General features: G+C 34.6%; 3 protein-coding genes across 6 annotated transcripts; 1 reads left to right on the top strand and 2 right to left on the bottom strand.

Annotated features, from left to right (window-relative positions):
• Positions 1-10,159: 10,159 nt before the first annotated feature.
• LOC140177556 (secreted RxLR effector protein 161-like) lies at positions 10,160-10,894 on the top strand. The gene has a single exon (XM_072210678.1). It carries the CDS (start codon positions 10,160-10,162, stop codon positions 10,892-10,894), a length of 735 nt encoding a protein of 244 aa, XP_072066779.1.
• A 690-nt stretch (positions 10,895-11,584) lies between these two features.
• LOC112738051 (uncharacterized protein C3F10.06c) lies at positions 11,585-14,367 on the bottom strand. 3 transcript variants are annotated; one of them, XM_025788306.2, is made up of 6 exons: positions 13,640-14,367; positions 12,771-13,560; positions 12,583-12,683; positions 12,390-12,498; positions 12,182-12,241; positions 11,585-12,105 (listed from the first exon to the last, which is right to left on the bottom strand). In XM_025788306.2, the coding sequence occupies exons 1-6, from the start codon at positions 13,928-13,930 to the stop codon at positions 11,924-11,926; spliced, it is 1,533 nt and encodes a 510-aa protein (XP_025644091.1). In that variant the 5' UTR covers positions 13,931-14,367; the 3' UTR covers positions 11,585-11,923. The 3 variants fall into 3 exon arrangements, with proteins under 3 accessions (XP_025644091.1, XP_025644092.1, XP_025644094.1); XM_025788307.3 differs by having other exon boundaries at positions 12,583-12,677; positions 13,640-14,012; XM_025788309.3 differs by having other exon boundaries at positions 12,771-13,565; positions 13,640-13,951.
• Positions 14,368-15,142: 775 nt separating this feature from the next.
• Positions 15,143-17,246, bottom strand: LOC112738050 (senescence/dehydration-associated protein At4g35985, chloroplastic). 2 transcript variants are annotated; one of them, XM_072211611.1, is made up of 6 exons: positions 16,830-17,246; positions 16,579-16,652; positions 16,245-16,363; positions 15,813-15,979; positions 15,635-15,719; positions 15,143-15,492 (listed from the first exon to the last, which is right to left on the bottom strand). In XM_072211611.1, exons 1-6 carry the CDS (start codon positions 17,143-17,145, stop codon positions 15,330-15,332), a joined length of 924 nt encoding a protein of 307 aa, XP_072067712.1. In that variant the 5' UTR covers positions 17,146-17,246; the 3' UTR covers positions 15,143-15,329. The 2 variants fall into 2 exon arrangements, with proteins under 2 accessions (XP_072067712.1, XP_025644090.1); XM_025788305.3 differs by having other exon boundaries at positions 16,579-17,246.
• Positions 17,247-17,535: the final 289 nt, after the last annotated feature.

The following is a 17,535-nucleotide window of genomic DNA, read 5'->3' as shown; positions in this document are numbered from 1 at the left end:
TTTAAATGCTTAATTAATTAAAAAAGTAACAGTATTAGTAATTAGTAACGTATGTTATTTACTAAGTTTAGTTTACTTTTACTTTAAGTATTTGTTAAAACATAGTGTTATCATTAATTGTTATTGTTTTTTTTTATAGAATTTAAAAAAAAACGAAGATAAAAAAATGTGGCATCACATGTATTTGAGGATCATATTATAATAGAATATTTTCGACATTCTCTATATATAAATAATTTTTGTGTTTATAGTAGTTAGTAATTAATAATTAATTTAGTAATTATCAGTTATTAGAATTTGTAGTAATTTATTAATTATTAATTATAATTTTTCCTAAACTAAATATTAATTTATTTTATTAGCAATAGTAGTTATCGACTGGTCATAGTTATTGACAGTTAATTATTATTTTTGTTTTCAGGGTTTAAGAAACTTGCACAACAGACACTTACACCAAATATATACTTATATGATGTCTGGGTGAAGAAACAACTGAAAGAGATGAAATTTTATCATATATCTCAAATTAGAAGAATCATGTCTCACAGTCTGACTATAGACACACTGGTTAAAAGGTGGTATCCTGAGATGCACAAATTTCATCTTCTGCACGACAAATGCACGATTACTTTGGAGGACGTTGCCATGATTTTCGAACTCAAAACTCTCGATTTTCCAGTGACTGGATCAACTGATCATAACACAAGTACATTAGAGAATGAGTGCATGAACCAATACAGTAGTGCTCTTGGGCCGAATGACCATAGAGGGAACGGAATTAAGCTGGCATGATTCTGCACTCTAAAGCAGTGCCAATATTTAACTGATCGACAAAGTAAGAAAATTTATGTGAAAAATCACATCATGTTACTATTTGGTACAACATTATTCGGTGACAAATCTGAAATCACTGTACACTAGAAGTATTTGCATGCCTTGTACACTAGAAGTATTTGCAAGAACATGGATGGTCTTTTGACATTTCTCCTTGTGTGGGTCTAAATACGAATGTTGTCAATAGAACCTTTATCGGTGGATACTAGTCTTCCACTCGCTTGCAGGTAAAATTTAAATAAGATTTGCATTTAATTATTTTTGTTGTAGTAAGTACTTTCTAATATGAACACAATATGTCAGATGGAATGATTATCAACCCACCACCGATCAATATAAAAATTAGATAACTGCTAACGTCAGGAGAAGGTTGGATGATCTTTCTCTTGACCGGGGGTACATGTTTTGTCATTTGTACTTTTACTTATATTGAATGATTTGATGATTGTGTATTTATACCAGTAAACTTTGATATATTTTTACAGTTTGTGTGGGACACATATAGTCTCAACCAGATTGTCCTTCATCTTACTCCATTTAAGATCAACGACGATTCAAATCTATGAAGTGCAACTGTGCTTCTAATATACTTTGAGACTGTGGAGTTGCATCCGAATGATAGGGTTAGAAGATAGTTTGGCTTTTATCAAGACCTCCAGTAAAAACTATGAACTTGGAGCGTCGCATAACATAGTTCTAACGGGTCTAAAAAACAAGAATTGGGAAGAATAACATGGCAAATAGATCTCACAATGGAATAACAGTTCTAGGTGTGTCTTGACAGCTCAACATATTGACAACTATCAACCATCCGACCGATACATGAACTGGTACATTAGTAAATTCAGTGATCACCTGTGACTTTTCGAGCTTGCTGAGCAAGAGCAACCATAACAGCAGAAGCAACTACCTCAGCAACAACAACCACCATATCCACAGCTATATGCATACCCACCATATCCATACACATACTCATCATCACAACAACAACCATACCTACCATTATATTCAGACCCACCACAATATCTATACCACTATACTCGTATGATTATGCACAACCTTCCAGTCAACCACACATATTATCATACTCACAACAATACCCACCATATACACAGGAATATGCAAAACATTTCACCTAACTTTTCATATAGTCATATGGTTAGTCCTCTACTATGTGCGAGGAATATATACCGACACAGGCATCACAGCATTTATTATTACAATTGCTAAGAACAGTGGCATAGGATGAGAAACAATATAGACACATTATTGATTGGGTTCAGGGTCTTGAGTCATCTTAGTAGGTGAATGATTTATTCTCTACCCAAGATTCTTACAAGTGCCTCTACAGGTGCCAATGCCTCAAGTTGTTCCCGGACAATTATCTTTGGATGTGAGACATCTACCACGGTCATATTCTGAGCATTCTAGGCCGAGAACTTCTGTTGATTTAATTAGAAGTGTCCATAGAGAAATTGGACGTCGCCAAAGCCCAATATGTATTCCTATGCATAAGGGTCACGAGGAGGAGAACGACAATGCGGTTGATGAGACTCATGTAAGTGAGGATGAGGTTGATTAACCTGGTTTAGGTAAGGATGTAGTTGATGAGTCTAGTACGGGTGATGATGTGGTTATGAGTCTGGTCCAGGTGATGAGGATGGTTCAGGTAATTTGATTGTTATTATTGTATTTATGATGAATTAAGATTGGTATTTATATTGATATGAATTAATCATGACTATATTATTTTTTGTTATCGCCTAGGTGCTCACGATAAGGGTTATGACCTTAAGGTTGACCCAACTCATAAGAATCGATCTAGATAGAGCCGTCATTGATCAAGAAGAGGGTCAAAAAAGGATGTTCTCAAGTGGCGCAAACCGTTAAGAAAAGTATCTTTAAATGAATTATTATAAAATTGAGTTAGTGAACATATGCAATGTAATTTTGTATGCATTGTTTTGTTTTATAGATTACGATGTACTAGTATAAACTTCATGCGCAATGTGAAAAACACAATTAATTTTAGCAAAGTAACCATAACATGCCTCAATCAAATCTAAAAGAGGCAAACTATAACTGAATATAACATTAAATAAAATGCTGGAAATAACTGGGGTCACAAACTCTCCTAATATGAGAACTACGAATTTGGAGCCGAGTCACTAGCACTAGCATCACCACAGTGTGGGAATCTGCTTTGGCTATGACCCTCACCTCCACAAAGTCTACAATGCCTAGGACCACATAGATCACGAATATCCATCTCATTCAAGAAGCGAGTTTTCTTAGAACGACCTTTGTCACTCGCTTGAAGTGCGGATTGGGTACTAGTCCTGGTCCTTGATAAAGATGCCATGTTGTTGGATTTCCTAGTGGCCTGAATCGAGTTCTGTATACCTTTCAGATCTCTCCCATTGTGTATACCTTGTGCACATACTGTTTTTAATATAGACACTGGTTTGCACAATAGGCAAAGTCATGGTGACAAGGAATTCGATCCACTTGAAACTCACCATAATCACAATGCCGAAGACGCAAGTTTACTGCAAACTGCAAATTTCAAATCATAAGGCATCTCGCGCACTTCAAAGATCTTGTTCTGTCTATCAAATAAGTTAACTTAGATGTTTTTCATTGCCTGCTGATTTAACATAATTTTTTCAGTTGCATATTCAGAGAATAATTGACCTGCACTTATATGAGCCTTAGCCTCAACTCTGTTCCTTGTGAACAACGCATTTAGCTTGTAGAAGATTGCTTTAACAAGGGCGGTGACAGAAAGATTACGTGCCCCTATCAATACTCTGTTAATTCACTCCACCAGGCTGGTGGTCATATGACTCCAGCAATGTCTACCATCATACGCCAAGCCATACTGTGATTGAGGGATATTGTCTAGCCACTGCTTGTATGCCTTTCCTTGCTCACATTATCTCTAGCAACGCATATTGAATTTACGCATTATTCTAGAATAGCCTATGTTAACAATCAGCTTCTGCATATGCGGCGCCTTGAGCCTCCTTAAGAAGTTGGATACTATGTGTCTGAAGCAAACATGTGAATAGCTCTCAAATATTACCATGTTGCATTACTATAACCTACAACTGAGATAATTGACTCATGTCTATTAGAGATAAAGGCAACACCATCTCGATTAACTACATGTGTTTGCAAATGGATAAGAAAAAAGTGTCAGACATCGACAATCTCACTCTCGACTAGGACAAATACAAGAGGCACAATATTCTCATTTCCATCTTGTGATACTGCAACTAAAAGAGCCGCTTTATACTTTCCATACAAATGTGTGTTGTCAACCTAGACCAGCGACTTGCAACTTTTAAATACTTTAATACAAAGGTAAAAATTTCAGAAGACTTGCGTCAGAATTCGAAGATCCTCAACTAATTCGAAGATCTTGCAGTTTCGTACTCAATAGCTACTAACAGTTCTTTTCCAATCATTACTTTAAACCATGTGGGCAAAGTTTCATAAGAAGCTTCCACCCACCTAATATTTTCTTAACTGCCTTTTGCTTGACTAACCACGCTTTGCGATAACGTATCGTGTAGTTGAGCTTTGACTGCACTTCAGCAATGGCAGATTTCACTTTTATAGATGGGTCGGCTTCAATCAATGGCTTTATCGCTTCTGTAATTGTATCAGAGTCCAGTTTAGCATGATCTTGAGAGATGATACTTTTGGTGGAGGTGTGACTACCATTGCATCTCTTTATCACCCAACAATACTCTCCTTTTATAAGACTAACTCCGATATGTCAATCACAGCTTGTTCCGTACTATATGCATTTAGCATAAAATATCGTTGGTTTTGATTCATAAACCTTGTAGTTGACTCTTCTCTGGATGGTATGCTCTTTAACTATTGCAATAACAACCTCTTTAGAGTTAAACTCCATTTCAATGATGAATTCACCGTGAACGACAACTACGGGGGGCTACAACAATAATAAAATAAAATAAATCTAAATACTATCCTATTAATAATAATAAATGACCTGTATTGATATATTTAGAAAACTCCGATATATGCATGGCATCAACATTCAAAGATGGCTCTCTAGAAGATGCTGGCTCACTAGTGCATTTACAACATCTATCACATCTCTCTTAACTATTATATCATCTTCTTCCACATTTTCAGCTGGACCAACAATATTATAGTTACCTTAAAACTCTTTATTGTTTTCAATATTATAACTCATCCAGTTTATGTTGGGTTCAGAAAAATCAACATGATCGATTTTTTCGAATTCAACATATAACTCAATAAGTGAGGCTTGTACTCTAGTTTGATAATAGGTCGAAAACATTCCTTGCATACTAATTTCATCATTCACATGCATTATTTGAAATTGATCGAAACCACCAAATACTAGTATAGGTTGTCTATACAAAATATTTGTCACTTTCTTCAACATTTGACGATCTACGCTTTGAGAAAAATCATTCTTAAATCCTTCATATGTTATTGAAAGAGAAACAATAATAATATATAAATTTTCACATAAAAAACTCAAATTCTCATATGTATGAGACAAAATCTAACAATATATTTTTAAACTAATATAATCTTCCATTTTATACCCTCATTAGTCATTACATATGGAGAACAAAGCTCTCCAAATAAAGAACAATCTCACTTTGCGTTTCAACACAACACTCTTTTTATAATTGATTTTATATTTTTTTTTATAAATGGCACAAAACTGTCACTGATGTTTTTAATTTTTTTTTAACACGTCAATGACATTTTGGCTAGATTAAATGTTGACATATCAAAATGTTAGTGAGGAGGCTTTCATTTTTTTAAAAAAAAAAAAAGCAATACGGCATTGCCGTGTTGTGTTGAAGAAGTTTTATTTATTTATTTTTTTAAACAAAACGTGATTGCCGTTTGTAATTTACGAAATAAAAACCAATTTTTTTAGGAAACTAACTAGAGACGTAGCCATTTAGCAATTATTCTTTTTTTTAAAAATTTTTTTAGAGGGAGCATGAATTTAAATTATCATAAAAAACATAATAAAATTTCAAAATCTAAGAAAAAACATGTAATTCCAATAATAGCAAACATATAAACTTATTGTAAAACTATTTTATCATGTAATTCCAATATGAATTCGAATTATGAATTCAATTTATGTTTAAATTAAATGCTCCATGTAATTCGATAAAGATTAATTTGATTTACTACTTGATTTACTACTAAAATGTATAAATCGAATGCTTTTAGTTGATATAAGTATTTTACCCTTATTTTTTAAAATAATTTGAATTAGAAAGGGGTTGGCTTATGACCTAATTAATTTTCTATCCTTATCTTTGCATTGCTATTTTTCGTTCCTCGGAGTTTTACATTACCATGAGATTGTTTTTACTTTTGAGAAAGTACAAAATGTCACCGACGTCTGGATATAAAAAATATTTTTTTATAAAAAAATATAAATAAATAACTTCTAACTAACCAATTTTAAACAATTGTAATTAAAAACTATTAATTTAGTATTTTTAAAAAAAATAAAATTGAAATAATTATTTAAATTATAAAGGATATAATTGGTATATAAAACATAAAATTGAATCTAACGTGAAAATTATGTCTTTCTAATAGCATATATAAAGGAAAAATGATTAACCACATTAGTTACTTTTGAAACTAGAGTTAGTAGCTTCTAGAGTTCATGTATAAATAAGACTCTTCAATTTACTGTAGAAGAGAGAGATGAATAGTTAACATTCATGGTATCAGATAGTGCCCAAGATCCATGGAGCCAGAAATTATCAACAATAATCCATCATCTGCTGCTGCTGCTGCTACTCAAGCATCACCGTCTGCGTCAATTCTAAAGCCCCTTTCTGTTCCTTTACCAGAAAAACTCAACGATGATAATTTTCTCACCTGGCGCCATTCAGCTATTCTTACAATTTCAGGTCAAGAACTTCAAGATCATCTGGACCAACAGAAGATTCCAACAAGATACGCATCAGCTGCTGATGAAAAGGCACAAAATGAAACAAAGACATATAAAGAATGGAGGCTTGATGACTACAATGTCTCTTCCTGGCTTTACTCATCCCTGGATCCCTCGTTCAAACATCGAGTTCTTGGTTGTATTTTTGCACATGACATTTGGAGCCGACTTCACACCCACTTTGCGTCACAAACAAAAGCTCGTATTAGGCAACTTCAACTGCAATTGAAATCGATCAAGAAGACTGGTCCAGCATCTGATTATCTTCTTCAAATAAAAAAAGTGGTGGATGCACTCGCCACTGTTGGAGCTCCTCTAACTGATGCAGAATACACTAATGTCATTTTAGATGGATTAAATGAAGATTATCAGTCATTCTTGACATATGTCACTGCCAAAGATCCACCCTATTCCATTCCAGACCTTGAAGCTCTCTTGATGGCTCAAGAAGACATTGTGGAGAGGTTTAAGAAACCAGAACCCTCAATGGTACAGGTCAATTTTACTCAATCACAACCTTCTACTCAGACTAATTTTGATTCTGCCTATGCAAGAAACACACCGCCTACACCTAATAGAGGCACTTATGGTCGAAGAGGGCGTGGAGGAAGAACAAATCGTGGAGGAAGAGGTTCTTGGAACTCAAATCGGCCACAATGTCAAATTTGTGGCAAGTTTGGGCATATTGCTAGTTACTGTTATTTTAGATTTGATCAACAATTTCAACATGCACAACAAAACTCACCCACCTCTTCGATGCACAATGCACTCCCTCCACCTCCCTCATTCCATAATCCCAAAGCAATGCTTGCTACACCTGCTACAATTGCGGATCCATCTTGGTATGCTGATTCTGGCGCTTCTCATCACTGTACTCCTGATCCGTCAAACCTACAACAAGCACAAGAATATCATGGACAAGATCAAGTTTATATTGGTAATGGTTCAGGTATTAAAATTCAGCATATTGGTAATTCATATTTGCATCATAAACCAACAGATAAAAGATATTATTTGTATGATTTACTGCATGTTCCCTCAATTGCACATAACCTTGTTAGTGTATCCAAATTTGCTAGAGATAACAATGTGTATTTTTCGTTTTGGCCTGATGTTTGTTTTGTGAAATCTCAGGCTACCAAAGAAGTGCTTCTCCAAGGCACAACAATTAATGGAATGTATCGTTTTGAAAAAGTGACTCTTCCTAAATCAGACTTTAGACAATTTAATACTCAAATTTTTGTTGCTCAAACCTTGACATTGGATGTTTACCACAAAAGATTTGGTCATCCAACCTTACCAATTGTAAAGTCTATTGTAACAAATTGTTCGTTACCTCTGAATAATAAAAATGCTTCTGATTCTAGTGTATGTGAACATTGCTGCTTAGCAAAATCTCATCGGTTACCTTACTCTCCATCTAATACTACTTATGATTGCCCTTTATCATTGATTGTTTCTGATATTTGGGGGCCATCCCCAATCACTGCTCATACAGGTGTTAGATATTATGCTTCATTCATTGATGTGTATTCAAGACACACTACAATATATTTTTTAACAAACAAGTCACAAGTCTTTAGTGTTTTTAAATTGTACAAAACCCAGATGGAAAAACAGTTAGGATACTCTATTAAAGCACTTCAAACTGATAATGCTAGAGAATATCTATCTCACACATTTATTGAATTTTTACAACAAGAAGGAATTATTCATAGACTCACTTGTCCCCATACCCCTCAACAGAATGGATTAGCAGAAAGAAAAAATAGGCATATAGTCGAAACTGCTTTAGCTTTATTATCTACTGCTACACTTCCTTTAACTCTATGGAATGAGGCTTTTGCAACCTCAGTATATTTGATAAATCGCATGCCTTCATCTGTTACAGGTTATAAATCACCTTTTGAACTATTATATCATCATAAACCTGATTATACTTTCTTGAAAATCTTTGGATGTTTATGTTTTCCTCACACGAGACCATACACTGCTCATAAATTGGAATACAGATCAGAACCCTGTTTATTTTTAGGTTATGCTTTGAATAAAAAAGGATATAGGTGTCTCACTAAAAGTGGAAAAATAATTGTCTCTAGGGATGTAGTGTTTCATGAACATCAATTTTCATCTCACTCTTTTTTTTCTACTACTATTAATGAAACTTGCACTAGCAATGCTACTGCTTTAGATTTTTTACCTCAGATTGCATCCATTCATCCCTCTTCTGTTGATCCTTCATCTTCAATGCCCAACATCAATTCTGGTGATACACATCATAGTGAGGAACATGAACAAATACATCCAATGCAGACAGCTTCACAGGCTAATGGGACAGCAACTTCTACCCAAGATCTCACATCGATTACTTCTACTCACATTGATTTGCCTTTTTCCTCAAACCCCCCATCTACAACCACTCTTTCAGAAAATATCCATCCAATGCAGACAAGGTCCAAGACAGGTAATAGAACTCCAAAAGCTCTTCAGGTAGCAAAATTCTCAGTCTCTTCTAATTTTGATTTATTGCCTAAAAGTATTCAAAGTGCTCTCCACAATCTCTTATGGAGAGATGCTATGCTCACAGAATATAAAGCACTATTATATCATGATACATGGTCCTTAGTTGAATTACCTGAAAATGAAAAAGTAGTTGGTTGTAAGTGGATATTTGCTGTTAAAAAGAATGCAAAAGGTGAGATCATAAGACATAAAGCTAGGTTGGTTGCAAAGGGTTTTCTTCAAACTGCTGGAATTGATTTTGATCAAATTTTTTCACCTGTTATAAAACCAGTTACAATTAGGATGATTTAAACCATTGCTTTATCAAAAGGTTGGAAAATTCAACAATATGATTTTCACAATGCATTTCTAAATGGAACTCTTCATGAAACTGTGTTTATGTCCCAACCTCCAGGTTTCTGTCACTCTAATCCTAAACTTGTATGCAAATTAAATAAAGCCATCTATGGCCTTAAACAAGCCCCAAGGGCTTGGTACTTAACAATTACTTCCACCCTTCAATCTTTTGGTTTTACAGTAACAAAATCTGATCCTTCCCTATTTATTAGATATACTTCTAATTCTACTATTTATGTTCTTATTTATGTTGATGATATGCTTGTCACTGGAGATAACGAATCTGAAATAAAAATTGTTCTTAGCAAACTTCATTCTACCTTTTTATTGAAAGATTTAGGTGAGCTCAACTTTTTCTTAGGTATAGAAGTTATAACACATTCCTCTTCCTTAATTTCTTTGAACCAAACTAAATATATACATAACCTTCTAACACGTGCTGGCATGAATGAATCCAAACCAAGTATGACTCCAATGATAAGCTCTCTTAGATTGATTGCCAATGCTGGAACTCCTTTTGAAAATCCAACTTTATATCGCTCCATAGTGGGCGGGTTGCAGTATGCAACAATTACACGACCTGATATCAGTTTTTCAGTGAACAAATTGAGTCAATTTATGTCCAACCCCTGCCAAGAACATTGGGTTGCAGTTAAACGAGTCCTGAGATACTTGGCAGGTACTGTTGAGCTCAAATTGCAATTTCATAGATGCACTGATTTACGTTTTTCTGCTTTTTCTGACTCAGATTGGGCAAGTGATCTTGATGATAGAAAATCTACAACTGGATTTTGTGTGTACTATAGTTCAAATCTGGTGTCTTGGAAAAGCAGCAAACAACCCACGGTCAGTCGAAGCTCAACTGAGGCTGAATATAGAGCCCTGGCAGCAGTGTTCATGGAACTCATTTGGATTCAAAATCTTCTGGCTGAATTGCATCAGCCTTGCCCAGCTTCCCCCACTGTATTTTGTGACAATATTTCAGCTGTGTTGCTTGCATATAATCCAATCCTACATAATCGGACTAAACACTTTGAGTTAGATCTCTACTTTATTCTGGACAAGGTGATCAAAGGCTCTATTGCTGTCACACATATTCCATCAACTGAACAAGTGGCAGATGTTTTAACAAAGCCTCTGTCATTAGCCAGCTTTAACAAGTTTAAAAGCAAACTCAGGTTGGCATTCAAACCACCATGAGTTTGTGGGGGGGGGGGGGATAATAGCATATATAAAGGAAAAATGATTAACCACATTAGTTACTTTTGAAACTAGAGTTAGTAGCTTCTAGAGTTCATGTATAAATAAGACTCTTGAATTTACTGTAGAAGAGAGAGAGAAATAGTTAACATTCATTTTCTTCTTCTTTCTTCATTGTTCTCTATTTTGGAAAGACTTTATTTCTCACACTTTCATATTTATATGTTTATTATTTTTTTTTATAATATTTTTTTCTAATACTCATTTATATATATTATTATTTTTTATAAAATTTCTGATTTTTTATGAGTTTTTTTACTCTTATTGTTATTTTTTTGTGGAATATTTTTTTTTTACTTTGTATTATGATTCTATTAATTTTATTAGAGTACTAAAATATACTGACAGTACTAAAAAAATATTAAAATTTATTTAAATATTTAAAATAAAATTATAAGATGACATAAAATAATTATTTAAATTCATGTCTTTTTCTGTAATTTTCCGTCTAAAAGTGATTTTAAATAATGTAATCCAAACAATATTTAATTTATAATAATCTATTTTAAATAAAAATTACCAAACATAAATCACGTTAATACCAACTCACTTTTCATCAAAATTAATTTTACAAAATCAATTTTATACAAATTTCCGTTTGCAAACTGTAATCCAAACATACACAATATCTTTTTAATACAATATCTTTGTTTATATCTTATCTGCCAAATACAATTTTATATTTATAAACAAATGCGGTCTAGGTTCTAGGACACGGCGCCTAAAATGGTCCTTCAGGTCTTGAGGAGGTACCGTTGTCCTGTGAGTATGACGTTTTTTTTATTTGACAATTACCTTATACGGATACTAACGAAGCCATAAATAGGTTATTCAGTGTCAAAATTTTGGTACAATCTACGATACATTTGGTACAAGTGGCTCAGGCGCAATGCAAAACCAATTAGGGCCATAATAAATAATAATATTAGATTTTTTTTTGGGTGGGGGGGGGGGGAAGGGGAAGGGGAATCACTCGTCTATGGGGGATTGTTGTACGCCATTTCCACCAATAAGAAAGTTAAAAACTTGTCTCAAATTTCCTCTAGATGGTCGAGCATTTGTTGCAAACTTACATACATATACGAGCCTACGCCGCATATCCCATTTAGTGACGCGTGTCACACTAAATGATTTCCCATCATCATAAGTACCTAAACAAAAATGTCAACGAGTATGGTATGAATTCATAAGCAAATTTGTTTGTAAATCGTTAACTAATGAGATTACCTTTTTCATCAAATAAGGACATCAAAATGGCTAGACAAACGCATACACTAATGTCTTCCCCTGAAAAATCAAGCAAGGTTAGTGCATTAGGCAGGTCATGTGAAATGATTTGCTATTAAATCAGGACACATAATTAACGGAACATCTTTATGATGTTATTAGGTTTTCACATAAATAGAAAGAGGATACTCGAGTCGAGAGGCTTTACCGTTATCACAACAAACAAGAAGTCTTTTTCCCTGGCTGAGATTCAACTGTGCAAAGTTCACCGCCGAATGTAGATTGTTGAACAAGGAAAAACGATCAAACTTTGAACTCTGGTATCAAAAGATATAAAATTAAATGAGTATAAAAATCAATTAGATAAAATCAAGGTTTGACTCCACTTCATATATACTCACTAGAGTTGGGAGATGCAAGTATGCTTCCGCACTGGGAAGAGAGACAGAGATGGACTCGCGATCACAATTCAGTATGCAATCAATGTCAGCGGAATCTGCAGCTGCACCAAACATAATAATGATCGGCCACAGAAAACAAACATTTTGAGAATAAGCATATCAACGGTGCTATGAAAGGGCATCAATACCAATTTGAGATGTTCCAAGTGCCATATTAGTTGATCCTAACCAAGATATTCTCAAATCGTGATGAGAAGAGTCGGTGTTAATTTGAATGTTTGAAATATCGGCAGTAGTGGTAGACAATGGTTCTTGATGGGAAAGACAAGGTGAGTTGGAAGATTTAACTGAGATTTGTGGCGCATTTTCTCCCTTATAAGCTCGGTTTACCCTATTCTTTTCAACTATATCCGCAACTTTGTGATTACATACATGAGGACCTGAGTTTATAATATCATAAACATGATTCCAAAAGAGAATAGGAGTTAAACCCCTAGCCCAGCTTTCTTCATCATCTCCTGCACCAGGTATGTAATTCCAGCTAAACTCAGAGGTAGTCCTGTGTTGGTTTACACCCGACGAAGATGCAGACGCAGAGACAAGTATAATGGGTGTGAAATCCCAAGAATCATGGTCAGGTACTTCATTTAACCAGATAACACTCTTTTGAGAAATCCAGAGAGGGCGGAGGGGTTTCCTCAAGCCTGCGGCAATGGAAGCAATATCAGCACCACTGGCTTTCAGTTGTTGTGTCCATTCATCTAAACGCTTCTCGATGGAAGCCTTTTCTGTTTCGGGAACCCAGAGAGGGAGATGCAAAGAGCAATCCCACTCAGAAGAAGACTCATCGTTTAATTGGTTCTTGAAATCCATAATGGCGCGATTTAAAATACATGTCCAGATGGGTATAGTTCTGGACATGCTGTCAGGGAAGCGCTTCCCTCTGCGAGTAGAATCAACAATCATGCACCCTCCCTTCTGTCCTAACCAATAATAATCAAATTAAATTAAAACAAAAAGAAAAGAGATTGAATCCCTAAAATAAATGAGGTCATACCGAGGCAGCGAGAAGAGCGAGATGGAGATTGAGGCGAGAGATATTGAAGGAACAATTGTTGGAATGGCCGTCGGTGGACTTGAAGTAACAGGTGGCATGGAAGCGAGGATGGTACCAAAGCCCGCAACGGAGGTTTGCAACAAGAGGCAGCTGAGGCCACAGCTCAGAGATCTCACCCACAAATATTGAATCATCGTATATCGATCTCAATGCGTTGTATAGGTTGTTCTCTCTCCGCTTTATGCTTCTCGCTGCTTTGTATATACTTAGCTTTCCGCTTTCTTCTTCCATCTTCTCTCTCTGTTCTTTATCACTCGGATGTCGTATCTCCACAGTTAAATACCTGATCTAAACTTAAAAGCATAGGGTTTCAATACTAAGAGCTACTCGACTAAATTATAATTCATATTTAAAATATATTTACAATAATGAAAATATAGTTTTTTTCGGGTGACTCAATGAAAATATAGTTTAAAACATTGCATCAGTAAACATAATATTTTAAATAAAAACATATTACATATTGACCAATCCGAGAAATTCCTTAAGAGCTCGTTTGGAAAGTAGCAGAAGTTTTTTTTTTTTTTACTTTTGGATTATGAAAAGTCATAATATGTGTGTTTGGCACTATTTTAGTAAAAAATTTTAACTTCTCGAAAAGTTAATTTGCAGTTTTTTAAAAAAATATATGACTTTTCCACTTCTCGATAAGTCATTCTACCACTTACTTAAAAAAATTTAATTTCAAAACAAAAAAAATATGCTTTCCTTCTTCACTTTGTGAAAAATACTGACCATTCACTACCATTTTCACGCAAGGTCTGCTAGAACCACTGGCTCTCCATCATAATTCTACCATCATTCTCACGCAATGTTCCAAACCTCACCATTTTCACGTAATGATTCATCTGATGATGGAAGTATTGATCTTGCACCACCATTTTCAGACAATATTGCATTTGAACAACCTACTACATATATTCCTTTTAAGTATTTTTTTTTTATCATTTTATCATTCTATTTTTTATTACTAAAGTTGTATTTAACTGTAGTATGAAATTTCAATTTTAATTTTATTTTTTTCATATGTGATTTTATAGCTTACTATTATTTTTATAGTTAATTATAGCAAGTTCTTGACTTCAATAAAAGAGAAGAGAGTTCTAATAGGAGTAAAAAAAATATAAAATAGCAACAAAATATACATTGACACACATTTTATATTTATTTTTTATTTTCACCTACCATATCATACACAATATTAGTGATTAGATTATGTAAAATCAAAATTTAATATTGAAAAGTATTTGTTATCATAGTTATTTTAATATTCATTCTCTTCTGTAAAAAAAATTATTTTTTGAGTTATTTATCCAAACGCTACAACTTTAAAATAAATACTTTTATAACTAAAAATCCAAATACAAAATAACTGCTTTTAATAAAAGTTTTTATGTTTTAAACTCTTTTTTCAAAAGAACTTATTTAAGTTATTTACCCAAATTGAGCCAAGTGAACCACTTGTGATTTGATATTCAAAGGTAGCTTCTGTTAGTGATATCTAAAGATAAATATTGACAAATCCGGCAAACTCCTTAAGATTTAAGAAAGTCATAAATGAAAAATACAGCAGTTACATCCATTACTTGAGTGGCTGCTTGGCAGGGTGTGGGAGTGGGATTTTAAACATTTAAAACTTTGTATTCTTGGCAACATTTTTCAATACTCCAGTGGTTGCTGAAGATGCTGGATTAATGGCCTTCCTTATCTTAAACACATTCCAAGCAGCGTTAGCAGCATGCCCCGCCGTTGCAAGCACATGCTCAGTAGCTTCCCCTGCATCTTCCCCAAACCTGTATTCTCATGGATCATCAAGTTACTCTCATACTTGTCACTGATACTAGATGAAGATATTGATAAACGAATTATCAAAGCACATCATAATGTAACATAAATATGCAATGCAATGCAATAACTATACTGAATTGCCTTTACCTCTTAGAAACCATTCCAGATGCAGCTTTGGAGGTAGCAGAAAAGGTTTGTTTTTCGGCCGCTTCAGCTGCATCAAGAACCTTGTCTACAACATTTGATTACAACAGAAACAGAGAAGTCAAAGGTGATGGTGATGCTTGGACAAGTATGATATATCATATTCTTGTAAGAACCTTACTGAGTGCATCAAGAGAAGCCAACAACACCTCTCCAGGAAGCATCTTTAGGAATTTCTTTCCTGTTTTGGATTTAAGAACAGGGGTAATCACACTTCCGCTAACTATGCCAACTCCATTCAGCAAGGATTTGCTCAACTTTTCTGTCATCTTTGATAGTTTCCTCACACTAGATTGCAAAACCAACACAATGCAAGAGATAACTAATAGTAGCAAGACATAACATGATATAACCATTTCACATGCTATTTTTATTTAGAGAAATGCTAGGGACCATCAGAATTTATTCTTTTTGGTCATCACTTAGTCATTAACTCAATTTCTTTAGTCTAATAATCCAACAACATACTTTATCCCAAATTTTTAAACATTGCATTAATGGCCAAGAATAATAAATTTTGATGACTCCATAGCATTCTTCTTTTTTTTAATACCGTTTGAGATTTTTATTTATCTTGCTCTTCTTTGAGGCAGCAGCTGTTTTTTCTCTGGCAACAACACCATTTCTCTCATCTGCATGACTGTTCAGGATTGTCTCACCTCCTTTTTGGACCTGATTTTTCCTCAACAAGACAAATTTACCTAATTAGTGATATGCTTTTTAAATTGCTTCTTTCTTACCATAAACCCTAAACTGTAACCCCTAAACTTTATACGTATTTCATGCATTTTCTAGCTTCAGTAAGTTACAAAGTTCATGGTTCATAAAACAAGAAAGAAAGCATTAAATTGCTCCACTAATTGGACATGAAAACAAAAATACTAAACCTTGTTTGTGTAAGCATTGCTGCATATGAAGATACCCTTCACAATCTGACCTGTCCCACCAGCAATTGCCTTGGCTAGAAAATGGTTGTAATCATCAACCCTAGGAGCAAATTCCCTCCAATCAAGATCATTGTTGTTCTTACTCAGTTTCAAGCCAGAAAAGCAACAATGCTCCTTTAGAAAAGAATCCAACAAAGTCATACTTGCAAAGCTGTTTTGTGAAAAAGTAACACCATAGCTAAGAGGCTCACCATCTTTCACAGGCAATGAGAACAGGTAATGGAGAGCATCAAGCTTCACCACTGGCTCATCTTTCGTCAAGGGCCATTGAAGATCATCTACCTTTATGATTGTAGCAAGAGACACATTCTCATCAAAGGTTTTGGTGATCATGAAGTGGCCTTGAGCCAATTCAAGGGCTTGTCCTTCATCCATAAGATGAACTTTGCATTCTGCTATTTGCAACAGAACTTCTTGTCTGAGATTCGACGAGTATTGTCCAGCAACTGAAGCTGTGGAGGTTTCCATGGGTGGAATGGTTGTGGAGCCATGGAAGCAGCACCCCATCTCAGCTTTGCTTAGTGTTAAGTTGCTTCCTCTTTGACCTCACTCTGGGACCGCACGGAATGTTGAAAGAGAAGTTAAAGGGGAAAGCTTTTGTTTGCTGTCGAATGTGGATACTTTTTCTTTTATTCGTTGCTTTCGGTGGAATTTGGTGAGGTAAATCTCAATTTGGTCTCTGAAATTTAGTCTGATGTTCAGAATGACCCCCACAATTTTGTTGGCCTCAATTAGAATTCTCAAATTTGTAGTTGTGACTCCAACTTGTCCCTACGATCATCTCTGTCACCAGAATACTGATCTGACATAATTGCATGACACGGTGGACACAATTTAAATGACGCCGTATTAGTTTCGTCCCCCAAACCCTTTGAAAACCACGTTTTTTGTGGGTTA

This window comes from Arachis hypogaea, chromosome 13 (genome assembly GCF_003086295.3).
Source record: "Arachis hypogaea cultivar Tifrunner chromosome 13, arahy.Tifrunner.gnm2.J5K5, whole genome shotgun sequence".
NCBI lineage: Eukaryota > Viridiplantae > Streptophyta > Magnoliopsida > Fabales > Fabaceae > Arachis > Arachis hypogaea.
This window is presented reverse-complemented; position numbering and strand designations above follow the sequence as displayed.